This window comes from Hyposmocoma kahamanoa, unplaced genomic scaffold, assembly GCF_003589595.1.
Source record: "Hyposmocoma kahamanoa isolate Upper Pololo Valley unplaced genomic scaffold, ASM358959v1 94, whole genome shotgun sequence".
NCBI lineage: Eukaryota > Metazoa > Arthropoda > Insecta > Lepidoptera > Cosmopterigidae > Hyposmocoma > Hyposmocoma kahamanoa.
This window is the reverse complement of record NW_020654878.1, coordinates 6,148,048-6,166,043: the sequence shown is the minus strand read 5'-3', so window position 1 is coordinate 6,166,043 and position 17,996 is coordinate 6,148,048. Positions and strand designations below refer to the sequence as shown.

Sequence of the window (17,996 nt, the reverse complement as noted above, 5' to 3'; positions counted from 1 at the left end):
ACACAAATAATACCATTTAAATTTAGAAATTAGTGAAATAAATCAGCCAAATTAATTTATGAGTCAAACGTTTATTCTGTAGCTGTTGTATAGTTTTCAAAACATTTATTCTAATTGGGCTAATTAAATTGGTCTTGATGAGTTGTTACCTTACAGATAGTGATTATTTATTTATTCTTGGAGTACAATGTTTTATATCGGAGGTTTTTTAAATGATATGTAAATTAGTTGATATTACCACCATAATACACCTGAATACCGGGATGAATAAGATTAAGCAGCAGTAGAGCTCGTTGTGTGTTGTAGAGTTCGTCCTGGGAAGTACTGCCACCTTACCTATTTCTGCCGCCAAGCAGTAACGTTAGCATTACCTACTGCGTACCGGTTTTGAAGGGTAAGGGTGCTGGTGAAATTACAGGCACATGGGACTTGTCAACTTATGTCTCAGGGTGACGGGTGCAGTGGCAGTGCTCCTCAGATTTTTGCGATTTAAACCTCTAAGTGGCGCTGCAACTATTATTGACAGGCGTGTAGCTTACCATCAGGCACACACAACTCGTTCGTTCCGTCATTTGATATTATATATAAAAAAGAATAAATATACTCAAACTAAGTAATTTTAGACGTATCTAACTTATTACTGTACGAGTACATATATATAAATTCTTCCAAATAGCACATATTTGTACATTTTAGTGTTAGATACCATAAAAAATATTTAGGCTCAAAACAGATGCTTTGGATAGTAAACGTTATGTAAATTCATTAACTAAGGAAGATAAATTCTGAACAAAATGAACTATAAGTTCGACATTGGTGTAAAATATAGGCAAAGTTTCCTTGTAAGCATGCTCATTTCTCTCAAATCTAGACTACATCGTCATTTACTATTAGTTGAGAATGTAACTAAAAGTATTATTTCTTCTAAAACATATCAGTGTGCCATGTATTCATTAACGTTTAACTATGACAGTTAATATTAATTGTATAAAATGTAAAAGCTAATGTCACTGTATGTCAAATAAATAACATGTTTAGACTAATTCTCGTAACTAACGAAGTATTTGTTCTGTTTGGTGACTACTGCAATGCTAGCACGGCAGCGCGCGATTTACGCTAGAGACGCGAGATATTCCCTCGATCCTATGTCGCTTCTTACGCAAATCGCGCCTGTCGTGCTGGCGCTGCTGATATACATGTGTATTTTTTTAATTAAATGTTTCAATTTCTTCACAGTATCCTTCGTGAGAACCAGCTCGAACAAAGAGTTGGTTCTGGTTGGTGGTTACTCATTTTACCGCCGAAGTCAACACAAAGTTACGGATCGCTGGGTTTGTACAAAGGGTCGAGGATGCAAAGCCCGCATTCTAATGACTAAGGAGAAGGAAATTACTCGTATTTCCTCAGAACATAATCATCCACCACCAAAATTCGTTATGTGGAACGGAGAGTTTGTTAGACTTAAGTAGTTTACATTTTCATTTTTGGTTGTGTTTACACTATTATAAATTTTGTACAAATTTGTAAATTATCTCCCTTGAAACAATACCACTTAGCTAGATCCGCAACTCCATTTTATTCTGTAAAACAATAGTGTGCTAATTCTAAAACCTTAATTTTAATGGTTAAATAAAAACAGATAGAGGTAATATACTTTACTAAATGTAATTTTTACATTTTCAGTTTAATGTAAAATTTGTGAAATATGTCAAAAAAAAATTACTCCGCAAAGCAAAAAATTTGAATATTTTCAATCGTCTTTATTTTGTAAAGTACAATTTACATTAATGTAAAAAAGCAAATAATAATATAGTAATACAAATAACACCCATATGTCTATTTACAGTCACCTTCGTAAGAAGTGTAACCAATAAAGAGTTGGCTCTGTTCAACGGTTACTCATTTTACCGCCACGGTCGTAACAAAAGTACGGACAGTTGGGACTGCACAAAGGGCCAGGGGTGTAAAGCATCCATCATAATGACCAAGGATAAAGAAATCATCCGTATCAACCCTGAACACAATCATCCACCTCCAAATTACTTTATGCGGAATGGAGTATTGATACGACTTTAATTTTTTTCCACATTTTCGAGTGTCATTTGTAAGATTTTTAATCCTTTAAATGCACAAAAGTTGTAGGTTCTACTTATAGGTGAAATCTTTTATTCAGCTTGTATGGAACGCATATATTATTTTCTACTGAAAAATATAGTACCTATTATGAAATAGAAAGAATTTATTTAAGTTGATGGTGGATTACGTGTAATAAAATGGGATTAGTGTGTGATTCGCTTGTGTTGTATTAACTCAACACAAAGGTACGTCCATCGCTTTTTATACAACAGAAATTATGTTTTTAAAATGTATAAATAGTTAATATTACGACTTTTCAATTTATTTTCTGTTGTTTTTGTGGTGATCATCTCTTAGAGTGAGTTGACTCTACTTGGTGGTAACACATCTTATAATATTATAACATATGTATACGTATATATAGGCCAACACAAGTACTTGCGAATGCATAAAATGCGGCGGCTGTTGAGCAAAAATCATTACAACTGAGAAGAAAAAGGTTATCGGTATTCATCCACCTCTCAAATAGTTATAAAAAGCGGAGGAAGCATAAACGGCTAGTAACTTCTTTCTCCTAACATTAAAGTACAGTGGCGAAAGAAATATGTAAGCCAATGTAGAAGGCAACTTTGAAAGAATAAGGTCACGAAGGACGTTTTCAGATCAAATTGAGAATATTTTTAAAAAGCATGTACGAAAATATTGACAAATAAGTACCTATGTGAATTAAGAGCGGTTTTATTAGAATCGTGCAAAGTGACGATCGATTCCAAAAACAGCAAAATCATGTGACGCTTACGCTGTCTGACATACATAGTAAGACGTCTGTTTTTTTTTAAATAAACGCTTCCTTTCAGATACTTGGTCGTGTTATTAAATACTTCCCCAGTCCACAGTTATTTATTTAATGAATATATAATAGAAAGCCGAAATCAAATTATCTTTAAATTGTTGAGGATAAAATACATAGACTAAGGGTTAGAGCAAACCGGCCAACGGTAAGGCAGAGGACATTAAATTCATCGATGTATATTTTGTCCTATTTCCATTTTGATAAGGTATAAATTGTAATGCTCTGTGAGCGACCTCGGAGCATCGCACCGCATGTCTCTCAGCGTCTCAAAGCATTGAAATTTGTACTTTATTTTAATTAAAATATCATAAAATATACATTAATAAATTTATTGTCCTCCCCTTTACTTATTTTGTGTAAAAACTTATCTATTTGTCTGAAAGTTTTTTATTATATGTATTATTTTGATTTTTGTTTCAGTTTCCTTAGTATTTAACGCTAACGGCAAGCAGCTAGCTATATTAAACGGGTACACCTTTTATTGTCATCATCGTCATTTGAAAAAGTGTAGCTGGTATTGTACAAAGTTCGGCGCTACTCCAAGATGTAAAGCTCGTTTGACTATTACAAACGATGAAATAATGGAAGTCGTCGGTGCAAAAAATGAACATAACCATCCACCACCGCCTTTCGCCATACATAAAGGAGTACTTTATAAATTATCCCGAAAACCATAAAAACGGGTTCACCTTTTTGAATTATGTGTTATGTATATGTCATGTTTGTCGCCATGGTGAAAGGATTTTGCCAATCGGTGTAAGGTCGCTCATTGTGTGCACGACTTGTTCGTCACTTCACTTGATATTGTTAAAAAAATGGAATCGCCATAGTTCACCATCATTATTTAACTTGTCATAGTTTCTGATAATGATAATGACGCTCACACTCAACATAGCCCCGCACTAGGGCAACCCTGTGTCGTGGGTGGCATGGTCACTCACATAGACAACCACAAATTACACCCAAACCCACGAGAGAAATAAATGTAGGCCATACAAATATTTCTCCCGACCCGGAAATCGAACCTGAGACCTCTGCGTGGCAGTCCAGCCTGGTAACCGTTCGGCCACGAAGGCAGTTAAATTAATTAATTTATTAATTATATTAATTGTTAAATAAAGTATCAAAGCGATTATATCTTGTACCGTATAAATCATATTTATAGTCAAATACATTAGTATTTATTAAAATAAAATCGAGAAGCAGACAGTACAAATTTATATAAGATAGAATTACTATAATGTTGTAAAATTTATTGATTCACCAAATACGTTTTTTATTATAGGCGCTAGTTAACGAAGTAACCTGGTCCTACCTGGATTCGAAACAGGGTTCGAATATGGAAATCGAACTTTTCTGAATTTTGTTTTAATAAAAGAAATTATATAATCCTTACCAGGTTATTAATGTGATGGTGTGGCATATTGTTATTTTATGAATAAAGTTGTAAATAAAAATAAAGGACACAATTCAAAATTCTTAAGTTGCCAATTACTTTTCCCGTAAAATTGTAATAGTTGTTATGCAAGGCTACTAAGTTGTTCTTTGACGCAAGTGCCTGTATTGCAACCTGAGCAATTCGCTTGTGGTTCAAAGACGGAATCCTGAGCGTAGCGAGGGTTTCAAGGCAGGAGCCACGAAACAACTTTGCTGCCAAGCGAAACACATAACTTTTGAAATGGTAGATAAAAGAAAAACAGTTGAACTAAATAACAAATCAGTTTTAATAAGCAAAATTAGTTATTGTTGTCAATTTATTTTTTTATATTACGTAAATAATGTACGACAAATCGCGTAGTTGAACGTGTCATTATGTTTTTTTTATTGATAGAAAAAGTTGCACCACAGTCCATCCGTGGAAAGAGGTTTTTGAAATTCGAACTGCTTTTGCACGCAGATTTCTAATGAGAAAGAAAGCCTTTTCGCGCTAGTGAGATGAAACAGTAATTCACAAACTTAAAATACACAGTGCAACTCTTCTGTTAGCGTCTTATTCGAAGCCGTTAAGACGTTAACGTTTTTTTTTTCCTTTCAGTAGTATTTGTTAAGAATGTGTCAGGAAAAGAGCTTGCCGTTTTCCATGGATATACGTTTTTCCGCAGTCGACGCAATAAAACAACAGATTCCTGGCAATGCTCTATGTCAGGGGGCAATTCCCGTAAATGTAAAGCTCGACTGATAATGACGAAGGACAGAGAGGTCCTTCGAGAAAATATTGAACACAATCACGAACCTCCGAAATTTGTAATTAATAATGGAGTTTTGTGTAGATAAAACATTGTTAACATTCATGGCTTAAAAAGGCTTTAGTTTCATTTAAAAAAAAAAAAACCTTTACCCCAAACTGTACTCTTTAAATTACTTACTTAGTTGTAAGTACAGAATTCAATGAGAAAGAATATATTTACATGGTTTTTTTTCCAGTGGCGTTTGTAATTAACAGAGCTGGCAAAGACCAAGCCGTATATAAGGGTTACACATTCTACTGCCATACTCGGAATAAGAGAACTGATATTTGGCCGTGTACTCGCGCAGGATCTGGTCGTTACTGCAAGGCGCGAATTATAATGACTAAAGACAGAAAAATCAAGAGAGCACTCGGTGAACACAATCACGAACGACCTGAGTTTTATATTAGAAATGGTATGATTATTAAATTTTAAATTTCGCCATATGTGCGGCGCTTTTCTGTATTTGTAAATTTATCTTCATATTACTTACATTACTGATAACACTGTTATGCACGGTAAAGCAATGATTTTAATCAAGTTAGCTCGGAAAAATAATTGATGGAATAAATCAAAACATGATTAAATTCATTGCTTAAAATTGTTGTAATCATTATTAAGTATTTTGTATAGTCACAGAATATGTTACAAAGAAGCAAGTGATATGATTACGTAAAGAACATCTTGTTTATTTCAATCACATTGGTTTTCAGTGTAATTACTGGCCAGGGAGACTTTATGTATTTTGCAAATGTCTGTGAGTGGCGGTAACCACTCTGATTACGTTTGTAAACTATAAAAATATGTCAACTCATCTCAACATATTATCATTGTAATCGATTTGGATTATGATTATACGAACATTTATTGTAGGTACAGGTGGTGGCTCCAGGGATCGACAATTTTCTATCATAACATTTTTCTTATTGGTTAGTGTCAATTGTGGGGTCGATTAATGGTTAATTGGTAATTCGTGGATTTTTCGTGTTCGTTACTGGAGATTTAGAGAAATTCTAGTTTAGGTTTTTTTAGTAATACTTATGTTTTTTTATGAAACATACTGCAGTACCAATAACCTTTCTTAAGGATTATATCAGTCAAGTAAACTAATCACTATTGTTATATGTGTAAGAAAAAAAATAATTTCTAGTTTAAAGACAACACTTTCTTGAAAATGTCGATTAATTGGTACTATCACCCTAAATAAAATAATTGTGAAATTAAGTATTTTAGTATAGTAGTTCTTTCTAGTGACAGTTAAGGATAAGTAAGCTAAAGATCAAATGACGTAGTCAAATTATTTATTTCGTCATACGGTGTTTACTGCTTTCACTTGGATTCAACATTGTACATAATGTATTCTAAACATGATCCCTGTAAGGGCATTGCAAAATGAACCGGAGTATTTAATTAGCATTTTCTTTTTAAATTTAGCTATATATAATTGTGGTGATAATACTTTATCACCACAATTATAAAACTATATTGTATTCTCTAAATTTGTAACAATACAATGATACATTTATAGACAGTGTATAGTACTGTATATAGTACTGTGATTGTATTCCTTAAATCTTTAACAAAATATCAACATACGGTAAAGCAGTAAACAACTGTACTCTACACAGTGTAATTATTTCGCATTAGATTTGTAGACAGCGAAGTAGTGAAGCAATTGTATTTTCTACGTCTTTAGCAGTATATAGACAGTAAAGCAGTGCACATCAGTATACTATACAGTATGATAATTTCGAAATAAATTTGTGGAAAGCAAGATAGTGTCAATTGTATTTCTTACATCTTTAACAATATATCCGTACACAGTAAAACAGTAAACAATTGTTATTCTCTGCAGTATAATTATTCCGTAATAAATTTGTAGTTTGTAATGGTGAGTTGGACACATATGTACATAAAGAAACTGGCCTAACATTGTGTCAAACAAGGTACTGTGGAAGTTGAGAGGAGAGGCCTTTGCCAGTGGGACATGGCAGACTAATTTTAAAAAAATGTAGACAACAAAGTAGTTAGACAATTGCATCTTTACTAATTATCCTTACACATTAATGCAGTAAACATTCAAGTTATATTATTATTATTTCGTATTACATTTTTAGACAGTAAGCAGTGTACAATTGTGTTCTCTACACTATAACAATTTCTTTATAAATTTGTAGATAGTAAGGTAGTAAAGCAATTGTATTTCCTGTTTCTTTAACAATATATCTTAGACTGTAAAGCGGTAAACAGTTGTATTCTCTATAGTAAAATTATTTCCTAATAAATTTGTATACGTTAAGGTAGTAAAACAGTTGTATTACCTAAATGTTTAACAATATATCTTAGACGGTAAAGCGGTAAACAGTTGTATTCTCTGTAGTAAAATTATTTCGTAATAAATTTGTAGGCAGTAAAGTTGTAAAGCAAATGTATTTTCGACATCTTTAATAACACGTCAGTAGATAGTGAATTAGTAAACTAATGTTGTTCCCAAAATGTTTCATAATATTATCTGAAGACAGTAAAGCAATAATACAATTTTATTGACCGAGTGGCCCAACAGTAGGCGCTAGATGAGGAAGTCCTGAGATCCAGTTCTGGTCAGACCAATTTGGAAAATGAACCATTTTAAATTGGTTCTGGTGTGGTTGTTCTGTGCTGTGCCCCTATATGAATTCGTGAGACAATGCTTGTAGCGACTAAAGATAGAGAAGTCCACTCCAGCGCAGTTCGTAATTAGAGAGAGGATATTTAGATTTGATTATCACCAAATAAATGTCTGTACTTGTTATTATTTCAGATTGCAACCCGTTTTGACGGTGGCCATCGTCAGTTTCCCTCTATAAAGTTATGTATACATATAACTACTTGCCAGCGTTGTAGTAAATACAACAATCTTAAATAGTACTTTAACATTAATAAAAGCATTTTTGTTTTCACGACATCTTTTCTGATTACAGGTCCTGCAAATCATGTACTGAAAAACATTGACTACAGTCAAGTTACTTTATAAAATCAATCATAACATGATTAAATTCATTACTTAAAATGGTTGTGTATTCATTAAAATGGTTGCTGCAGTCATTAAAATGGTTACTGCAATCATCAAAATTCTTACGCTCTCATTGACCTTTGTAAGCTCAGGGGCCTTACCATGAACTCTTTTTACAGTTCAGTGTAGGTTTGTAACGACAAAAAAGCGGGATGGTGATATGCAGTTCATGTAGCGCTATCTCACAACGATTCATTTTAGGTCCTTAATTGAATCGTAATAAGAGTTCATGGTAAGGGCCCAGAACGTGTTACAAGAAATCAAGTTATATGATCACCTTAAACGACGCCGACGATTTCAATCGCATTTCATTTTCAGTGTAGAATTCAAAACTTCATGTTAACGTTTATATTTCTGTTTCAGTGATATTTGCACGCAACACGTCTGGTAAGGATCTAGCTGTGTGTAACGGCTTCACATATTTTTGTCATGTTCGGAATAAACTAACCGATACTTGGGACTGTACTCGTTCAGGATCTCCTCGATATTGCAAGGCACGAATAACAATGTCCAAAGAAAGAGAATTCCTCAAAACAAATGAATGTGAACATAACCATTTGCCCCCACGGTTTGTAATACGCAATGGGTTTATAATTAAAATTTAATTTTTTAAGGTTTAACGTGTTTTTGTCGAGTGTAAGTCTTACAAGATTGTTACAGAATGTGAAATGAAATAATTTTTCGAATTTAAATCGCGTATATTTGTTTTTTTCAACGGACCTAAATTGTTTTTGTGTTCTAATTTGTTTTTTCAAACAAATATATCTACCCGATTTAGATCCCAAAAATAATTTCATTTCTAATGCGAATGTAAGAAATTTTGACGACGTGTGTATTTTTTATAATTTTCAATGATGTAGAAGTATTTAAGTAAGTATTGAGGCCCTGGAGCGTGGCTCTCGATTAAATTTTCTTTTTTATTTTATTTTTTATTAAGCGTTTAGCGTAATATACCTTTTTCTGATTGTGAAGCCGAAACGGCTGATTAGTTTGGAAAGTAGAATATTAATAGAGTAGATTAGTTTATATCTGTCTAAATTTATTAAGTATTATAGAGAGACTCATCCCAAAATATGAGTGAATCTTTTTGTCTTATCCTGTAAGAGTGCTAATAATATCTATGTAATTAAAACAATTGAAATGTTTTTTTTATTACTCTTTGTGTAAATGACAAATAATATACCTTCTTCCAACATGTTTTATAGAAACGGTGGTAGCCCAATTGGCGAACGGATGTCTCTCAATCCAGACGTACTGCTGCATGTGCCTATCACTTCAATTTCTAATTAACATACATTTGTAAATCTTGAGTACCAATACCTCTTGCTAAAAAAGAAGTCGTGACAACATGCATGTCAAAAGAGGTCAAATGGAAAACGAAAATAGAAATCGCCAAATCGAACTGGTCGTGGCAAACTATAGCTTGAACAATCTTTTAGTAACAGTAGAGCTCCATGTGAAAGAGCTCGTCTAAAGAAGTACTGCCACCTTACCTGTTTTTGCCGCCAAGCAGTAAAGTGGCATTGTAATCATTATAGTGATAAGGGTGCTGGTGAAATTACAGGCACATAGGACTTGTTAACTTAAACATAACATAACACCCTTACCCTTCCAAACCGGAAGACAGCAATGCTGCAGCGGCAGAAATAGGCAAGGTGGCAGTACTTCTTTGGACGAACTCTTTCACAAAGAAGTCTACTGCTACTAAAATCATAGGTGCATGCCGCCACAGGGACTCGAACTATTGATGTCTCATTTTATTGACGGACAAATTGGGCGACGGGCATAGCGCCCAGTGACCTATCAGTTTTTTGCGAATTAAAGCACTGCAACTGCCATGGATAGACGTATCGCTCACCACCAGGTGGACTTGTTCGTCCCGTCACTTGATATCGTAAAAAAAGGAAACCTGTGGCCAGCAGTGGGACGTAGAGTGGGTTGGTGATGGTGATAATAATACAACATGTTTAATTTTTTCAGTTATCACCTATATAACATAATATGTTTCACTTTTTCAGTTACATTTGTGGTGAACTTGGTTGGTAAAGATATTGCTAAGTCATTATTAACTTCATGCACTTGTCTGCATGATGTTGATTACGACTTTACGCATTAACTGTAAAAATTCAGTCAATCTGTTAGCAGTCTAAGCTCAGAACGTATTACAAGTAATCAATTTATATGTTCACCTTAAACAACATCTTGTTTATTTCAATCGTATTTATTTTTCAGTGAAGAATTCAAAACCTTATGAGATATATGTTAACGTTTATATTTCTGTTTCAGTGACATTTGTACGCAACATGTCTGGTAAGGACCTAGCTCTGTGTAACGGCTTCACATATTTTTGTCATTTTCGGAATAAATTAACCGATACTTGGGAATGTACTCGTTCAGGATCTCCTCGTTATTGCAAATCACGAATAACAATGTCCAAAGAAAGAGAATTCCTCAAAGCAAATGAATGTGAACATAACCATTTGCCACCACAGTTTATAATACGCAATGGGGTGATAATTAAAATTTAATTTTTAAGAAGTTGACTAACTTGTTTGTATAGTTTAGGGCTTTCGCAATTGTTACAAAATGTAAGTGAAATTTTTTCGAATCTAAATCGCGTACATTTGTTTTATCAACGGATGTAAACTATTTTTGTGATTATCACTAGTATCAGGTTTCTTACCACGGTATGACTTCTTTTTATTTTCCCGATATTTCGGAACGGTTGCACGCTCCATGGTCACGGGTTGACTGGACGGCGGCAGATGTCAGCTTTATGAGCAGACATATCTGTCTACCCTCTTGCGCTGTCGACTACCTTCGTCGCGATTTGTTGTGGCGTTACCATTGTCACTCACTTTTTTCACACTATTTTTGTGTTCTAATTTACTTCACAAAAATATACCCGATTTCGATACGAAAAAATACTTTCATTCTAATTTGTCTCTGTTTTGGACTGTAACAAGTTGTAACGAAATGTCTATTTTTTTATTATTCTCATTTAGTTGATAAATTTATTATGTAAAGTTTGATCGTTTGATTTGAAAATTTGAAGTTTGATTTGAGGAGCATGGCCCTCGATCAAACTTGCGGTTTTTTTTCTTTTATTCTTTATTAAACGTTTGTAAAATACCATTTTCTGATTGTGCACCTAGAGACGGCTGATTTGCTTGGAAAGTAGAAAATTAATGGAATAAATTTGTATATATCTGCCTAAATTTATTGAGTGTCATAGATGCCTACTCACCCCAATATATGGGTGCACCTATTTGTCGCATCTTATTTTTAATAATATCTGTGTCATTAAAAACAATTTAAACGAAATGAATATTTTATTGCCCGTTGTGACAGTCTTAAATTACAAATAATATACCTTCTTTCAACATGTTTAGAAACGGTGGTAGGCCAATTGGAGAACGGTTGTCTCTCAATTTGAGACTTCAATAGTTCGAATCCCTGTGGCGTTATGTACCTATGACTTTAGTAGCAGTAGAGTTCGTTGTGAAAGAGTTCGTCCAGGGAAGTACTGCCACCTTGCCTATTACTGCCGTCAAGTGATAATGTGAATGGGTTCCGGTTTGGAAGGGTAAAATTACATTATTATACAATTAATATAATCATTTGCCTCCGAATTTTGTTATTAGGAAAGGGGTTATTATTAAGATTTAAGTTATACAAAATACAAATGCAAAATGTTTTATTTCACTACAAAATTGTGTAAGTCCATTACATTTTAAATTTAACATAAAACCAAGAAAGATAGTATTGCCTAACGATTCCTATACTAGGCAAGACCTGATAATCAATGCATTCTTGTTAGACGCCGCCGCGCAAACGTGTTGGGCACAAGTAACTGGCAACTAGAAGCGGCAGTCGGACATTTTCGCCAGTTGCCGCAACCGCAATTTGTATGAAAATAGAATATTTGCTTCTATACTCTAACCAAATTCGATATAGAATAAATGTTATCAAACAAATACATATGATTTTTAGGGTTTAGGGTTTCACCTCAGACTGTTTCACTGTTACCACAAAACAATATTTTTTCACATTTATAATACAAATCTTGAAGTCATGTCTTTGATGGATTTTCTTGAATAGAAGTTTCAAATCACCTGAAAATAACATAAAAATTAGAAGTAATTAATTATATATAAAACTGCCGTAAGGATTTGAAGGAAGAGGTTGCAAACAATTGAGTAATAATTCAAGTTCAGAATCGGAAACAGATGCTCTGGAGTAAATTAATATAAAATAAAATCTTACAATTTTTTAATTTTTTAAACTTTTTCTACCATTAGGAAATGAAACTATTTTTCGGGATTTAAATCGCGTATATTTGTTTTTTCAAACAAACCGACGTTTGTTTGAAACGAAGTTTTTCTACCATCACCTACTATCTAGCAGTAAATATTACTAGGATTCAAAAACTTATTTACTTCATTTATAAATCATATTTATATAATATTTGTTTTTAAACATTCTGCTTTGAATTTGGCTAGAGTGTAGTTGCCGGTTGCGTACAAGCAATAGCACAAGGACACGTTGCACGGTGTTTTACTGATAAAACTATAGCGCGATAGGAAAGAACCCATAATCAAAGAAAAGTTATACAATCATAGGATTATTTTACATGTTGCGCACTATATAATAGGGGTTAAAGTATGAAATTGCCGATTTGTACTGAAAATCTAAATTGTTTATTTTTTAAATTTTTAACAAATTTATTTAATCAAAATAGTTGCCATTATTATCTATACATTGCTGCCATCTAATGGGAAGGTTATTAATGCCTTTGCGATAGAACTCCGACGATCTAGACTGCACAAACTGTGTGAAAGCATTTTGTACTGCCTCCTGGGAAGAAAACTTCTTGTCACGTAGATAATTGTCCAAATCACGAAAAAAATGGTAGTCCGTTGGAGCAAGGTCTGGTGAATACGGAGGATGACGAATGGTTTCTAACTGCAGTTCCTGAAGGGTCAAAATGGTTTCTCGTGCTGTGTGAGGTCTCGCGTTGTCGTGGAGCAATAATGGTGAAGATCGATTCATGAGTCGGGGCTGTTTTACTGCTAGTTTTGTCAACATGGTTCGGAGTTCGGCACAATAGACATCTGCCGTTATTGCTTGACCAGATCGGAGAAAACTATAGTGAATAACACCATGCTGAGACCACCAAACAGTTACCATTACCTTTTTATTGGTAAGTTTTGCTTTAGGACACTGTTGTGGCATTTGACCTGGGGTCAGCCATTGCATTTTTCTTTTCCGGTTATCATAAAGAATCCACTTTTCATCACATGTTACAATTCGATCCAATATTCCTTCATTTCTGTACCGGTTCAACAAGGCAACACAAGTTTCAACACGCGTTTCTTTCTGCAGATCAGTCAAATCATGAGGCACCCATTTTTCGTATTTTTTTATTTTATTGATTTGACGCAAGTGAGTCAATATTGTGGGTAAGGTAACGTTAAACCATGCCGCTAATTCCTGGGTAGTTTGACTAGGATCGGCTTCCACTATCTCTCTTAATTCATCGTTATTCACCTGTGTGGGCGGTCTTCCTCGTGGCTCGTTCTTTAAGTCGAAATTTCCATCACGAAAGCGTTTAAACCAAAATCGCACGGTGCGTTCATTAGTAGACCCCTCTCCAAACGCAGCATTGATATTGCGGGCTGTTTCTGCCGCATTAGTTCCGCGTCGGAACTCGTATTCAAAAATCACTCGAATTTTCGCAGTATCCATATTTCTTGTCTAAATTGAATAACAAAAACAATTGAAAGTCGATATTCAAATGTTTCAAATTTAAAAAAAAAAAAATCACAGAAACCATTTGAAAAAAGTTTCATTCGAAAACCTCAAACCATGAAGATTCTATGAAAATTCAAAGAACCTATTGCAATAAAACGGCAATTTCATACTTTAACCCCTAATATAACAAAGTAGCTATCAGTTAGTAGTAGCCATTTATAGAATAACAAATCTATGCATGTTTAATTTTAACATTTCATTTAATTCAATTCAATAGTTACCTTTATATTAATTATTATTAAGGATGTGTATGAGCGCTTTTTTATGACTTTTTTGTGTGTGTGTATGTGCGTGTGCGTGTGCGTGTGCGTGTGCCTGTGCGCGTGAGCGCTTGAGTGCGTGAGCGCGTGCGGGTGCGTGCGTGTGCGTGTGTGTGTGTTTTTGTGTGTGTTTTGTGCGTGCGTGGATCATGGATCTGTGGGCATGCATCGTTTATTATGAATAAATAAATAAATATTGAACGACATGTCAGCAAGGAACTGAAACTTAATTGCATTAGTAGATTTTCATATTGAAAATAAGTTTTGTTTTCTCGTAGCTCAATTCAAGTTCAAACGTGTCTCTTTTTCTGAAAATAAAAAAAATGTAAATGATGTATTTTTATCTACATTAGGTATATGACTGAGTTGTGATCTTCTTAAGGTAATAATTTTTTTAAAGACCCGTGCGCAATGGTAGACCGTGAATTGGTTAATAAAATTAACACATATTTCTTTTATTTCAGTAACATTTGTGCTCACGTCGGCTGGAAAAGATTTAGCTATATATGACGGCTTCACATATTTCTGTCATCATCGCAATAAAGCTACTGATTATTGGGCTTGCACGAAATCTGGATCTAGAGTCTATTGCAAGGCAGGAATAACAATGTCCAAAAATAAGGAGTTCCTCAAAAGAAATGAAAATAATCATAATCATTCGCCACCGCAGTTTGTAATACGAAAAGGAGTTCTAATTAAAATTTAATTTTTAAAAAAGATGATTTACTTTCCTATATTTTATACTACAATAAGTTATGATGACATGTTTACACTAATATAATCTAATTTTTAATTAGTGGTAGCAAACTGGTAGCAAACTGGTAGCAAATGGTAGATACTAATGTTACTTAACGTTGCAGTGTTTCTTGTATAGTGATGTGTTTGATTCTCACTGAAACAGAATCAGTTCAAAAGGAACAATCATTTTTTATTGTTAGTGTGCTAAAAAAATAATTAATTTACATTTAGTTACGTATACTATCATTTCTGCATTTTAACATGGACTGAGTTAGTCAACCCGAGAACAGGGGTTACGCGTTGGTTATCTCGGTTCGTAGTTTATATTTGATGTTCTTCTATATTTGTTCAATTTAAGCCATTCTTGATCTACCTCTATTTCCATCTATCGTTCCCTCAATTGTTTATTTATTTTTACTTTAATTATTACAGACACATCAATTACAATAATTAAAGAAACATTATTAACAACTTAAATATAATTGTCTAAGACTAAGTCATTTTCAAGCATTCCTTTTCCCAATAACGCAAATATTTTGACAATATTCCTGACTATCCATCAGCGAATTATTAAGCATTAGACAATATTGGGAAATCATTCGTTCTTTCAATCAATTTAGCAATAATACGTTACGTGGTTGACAGGTTTGTTATGGTACGAATGTGAGTAATATTATATATAATAAGCTTACTTTAAGTTTACATTGGAATAAGACTGTTTTTGGAAAGGTTATGGTAGACCCCCTGTTATGAATAGGCGTGTCGCTCACCACCAGGCGCACGACTTGTTTTCATCTCGTCACTTGGTATTATTATAAGAAAAGACCCATTCGGAGTGGTAAAACGTAAATGGGTCAATAAAAATATATTAACGCGTTTCTTTTTATTTCAGTAACATTTGTGCACACCTCGGCTGGAAAAGATTTAACTATACACGAGGGCTTCACATATTTCTGTCACAATCGTAACAAAACTACTGATAATTGGGCTTGTACTAAATCTGGGTCTAGAATCTATTGTAAGGCAGGAATAACATTGTCCAAAACTAGAGAATTCCTCAAAAGAAATACATATAAACACAATCATTCACCACCGCGGTTTATAATACGAAAAGGAGTTCTGTTAAAAATTTAGATAACGTAATATATTTTTCACCTCACTAGCTCTGAAAGGCTTTATCATTAGAAATCTGCGAGCAAAAGCAGTTTTTGCACGCTAGCGTGGAAAAGGTTTTTGAAATTCGAACTTGACGATGGTCTGTGGTGCACCTATTTCTTTCGATGAAAAAAAGATAGTAACACGTTTAACTACGCGTATGTCATACATTACTTATTTATGTAATATAAATGTGCGTGTATATATACGCTGATGAGAGAGAGTAATGTTAATATTATCACGCTATAACTTGGACCTTTTCAAAGCGAGAGTGAATAGGCATTATTTAGTTGTGCATGCATCACTTTCCATCGGTGAGATGGAGGTTAAATGCGCACTTATTTTTTATAAAAAATTTAAAAAAAGTTTCTGTTCACACTAAAACGGAATCAGTTCAAAAGAGACAAACCTTTTTTTTTGTTATTGTGTTAAAGAAAAAATAATTTATATTTAGTTACATACTTCTATCAGTTCTACGTTTTTATAATTTCGCGTTTTATTGATTATATATAGTCAAGGCTTGATCACTGGTAGTGCAACTGGGCCTGGAAACGGGATAAGAGGTAGGTATGTAAATACCTATTTAAACGAGTTTATAGCGTTTATCCCCTTTTGCAATATTTCTATTATTATCAAATTTTTGACTTTTTAAAAGCCAGGCTCTCGACTGTGTAACCTCTTCTACTCTTCACGGTTCATAGTCAGCTACTTGACCTCGTTATAGCGGCAAAATTTGACGTCCTTCTATATTTAATCACTATTCGCCACACTTGGCCTTCCTCATTTTTTCTTTCTTTCTTTCCTTCAATTATTACTCTCACAAATTGGTCATTACGTAACAAATGTCCAAACATTTGACCCCTTCTGCTCTCTATTGTATTTAAAAAATATTCTCATCCTAATCCCCTTCTAAAACTACTTTATTCGGTATTTAAATGGTAATTAACCGGTATTAACCTGTAAATTACAAATAGATATAATGTACCTTGATGACGTATCAAGCGAGGCAGTGAAGTCGCTTCTATCAACACATTTTTATTTCTTCAGAACCTTGCAATTCACAAAATGTCAGTTCACTATCTGTAATTAAATATCTGACAATAGCTCACGATCGGGTTGCAAACAAATTCGAATAACTTCGGTGTAGCAGCTTTTTATCAAGTAAGATTTGAAGAAGATGTTTGACATTTATAAATTAACGTAAAAACGATATGGACGTACCATCCCGGAATTAATAAAGCGCTTGCGATTTGCTTGTGTAATTTATCTAATTTTAGCTATTACTGTTATTCAAAGATTACTTAGGGTTGCGTCAAATTAGCGCAGCGACACAAGGCGCCGCTGCGTAGCATTAAAAATAAAGTTACATTCCTTAAAACAAAAAAATGGAAAGGAAGATGCAGCAATCACCGTGTCGTGTCGCTGCTCCAATATAAAAGTGTAGGTCCTGGACACTCGATTATGTCCATGACACTGACAGTCGTTATGTTATAGCAAAGGTTCCCAAACTTTTTGACTCACCGCCTATTTAGGCAAGATAAAAAATTTCAACGCCCACCACCATAAAAAATAATTGAAAACACAAATTTTTATATGAACTTAATACAAAAATCACAAGGAAAAAAATGTATTTGTAGTGTAGTTTACATTGATAATTCAGAGTTTTTGTCAAATGCGTTAGCACTCCCTAGACAGCATCAACGCCCGCAGCCGAGACCCCTATCACCCCCTAAGGACTCTTCAGCTTCCACCGGGGGGGTGGTAGAGACCACTTTGGGCAACTATGTGTTTGAATAATTTTGAGGTACTGTGGACCTTCT

General features: G+C 34.0%; 1 protein-coding gene across 13 annotated transcripts in view; it reads left to right on the top strand.

The window, feature by feature from the left end:
- LOC113237741 (modifier of mdg4) overlaps positions 1-17,996 on the top strand; it is a 563,531-nt gene that overhangs the window by 335,409 nt on the left and 210,126 nt on the right. The window contains exon 5 of one of the 13 annotated variants that reach the window (XM_026474343.1): positions 10,496-10,752. The exons of 10 other annotated variants lie outside the window; for them this stretch is intronic. In XM_026474343.1, coding sequence (XP_026330128.1) covers positions 10,496-10,737 — 242 coding nt within the window. In that variant the 3' untranslated portion in view covers positions 10,738-10,752. Of the gene's footprint in view, positions 1-1,846; positions 2,092-8,572; positions 8,830-10,495; positions 10,753-17,996 lie in introns of those variants that run through there. 2 more of the 13 variants (XM_026474344.1, XM_026474351.1) reach the window with 2 other exon arrangements.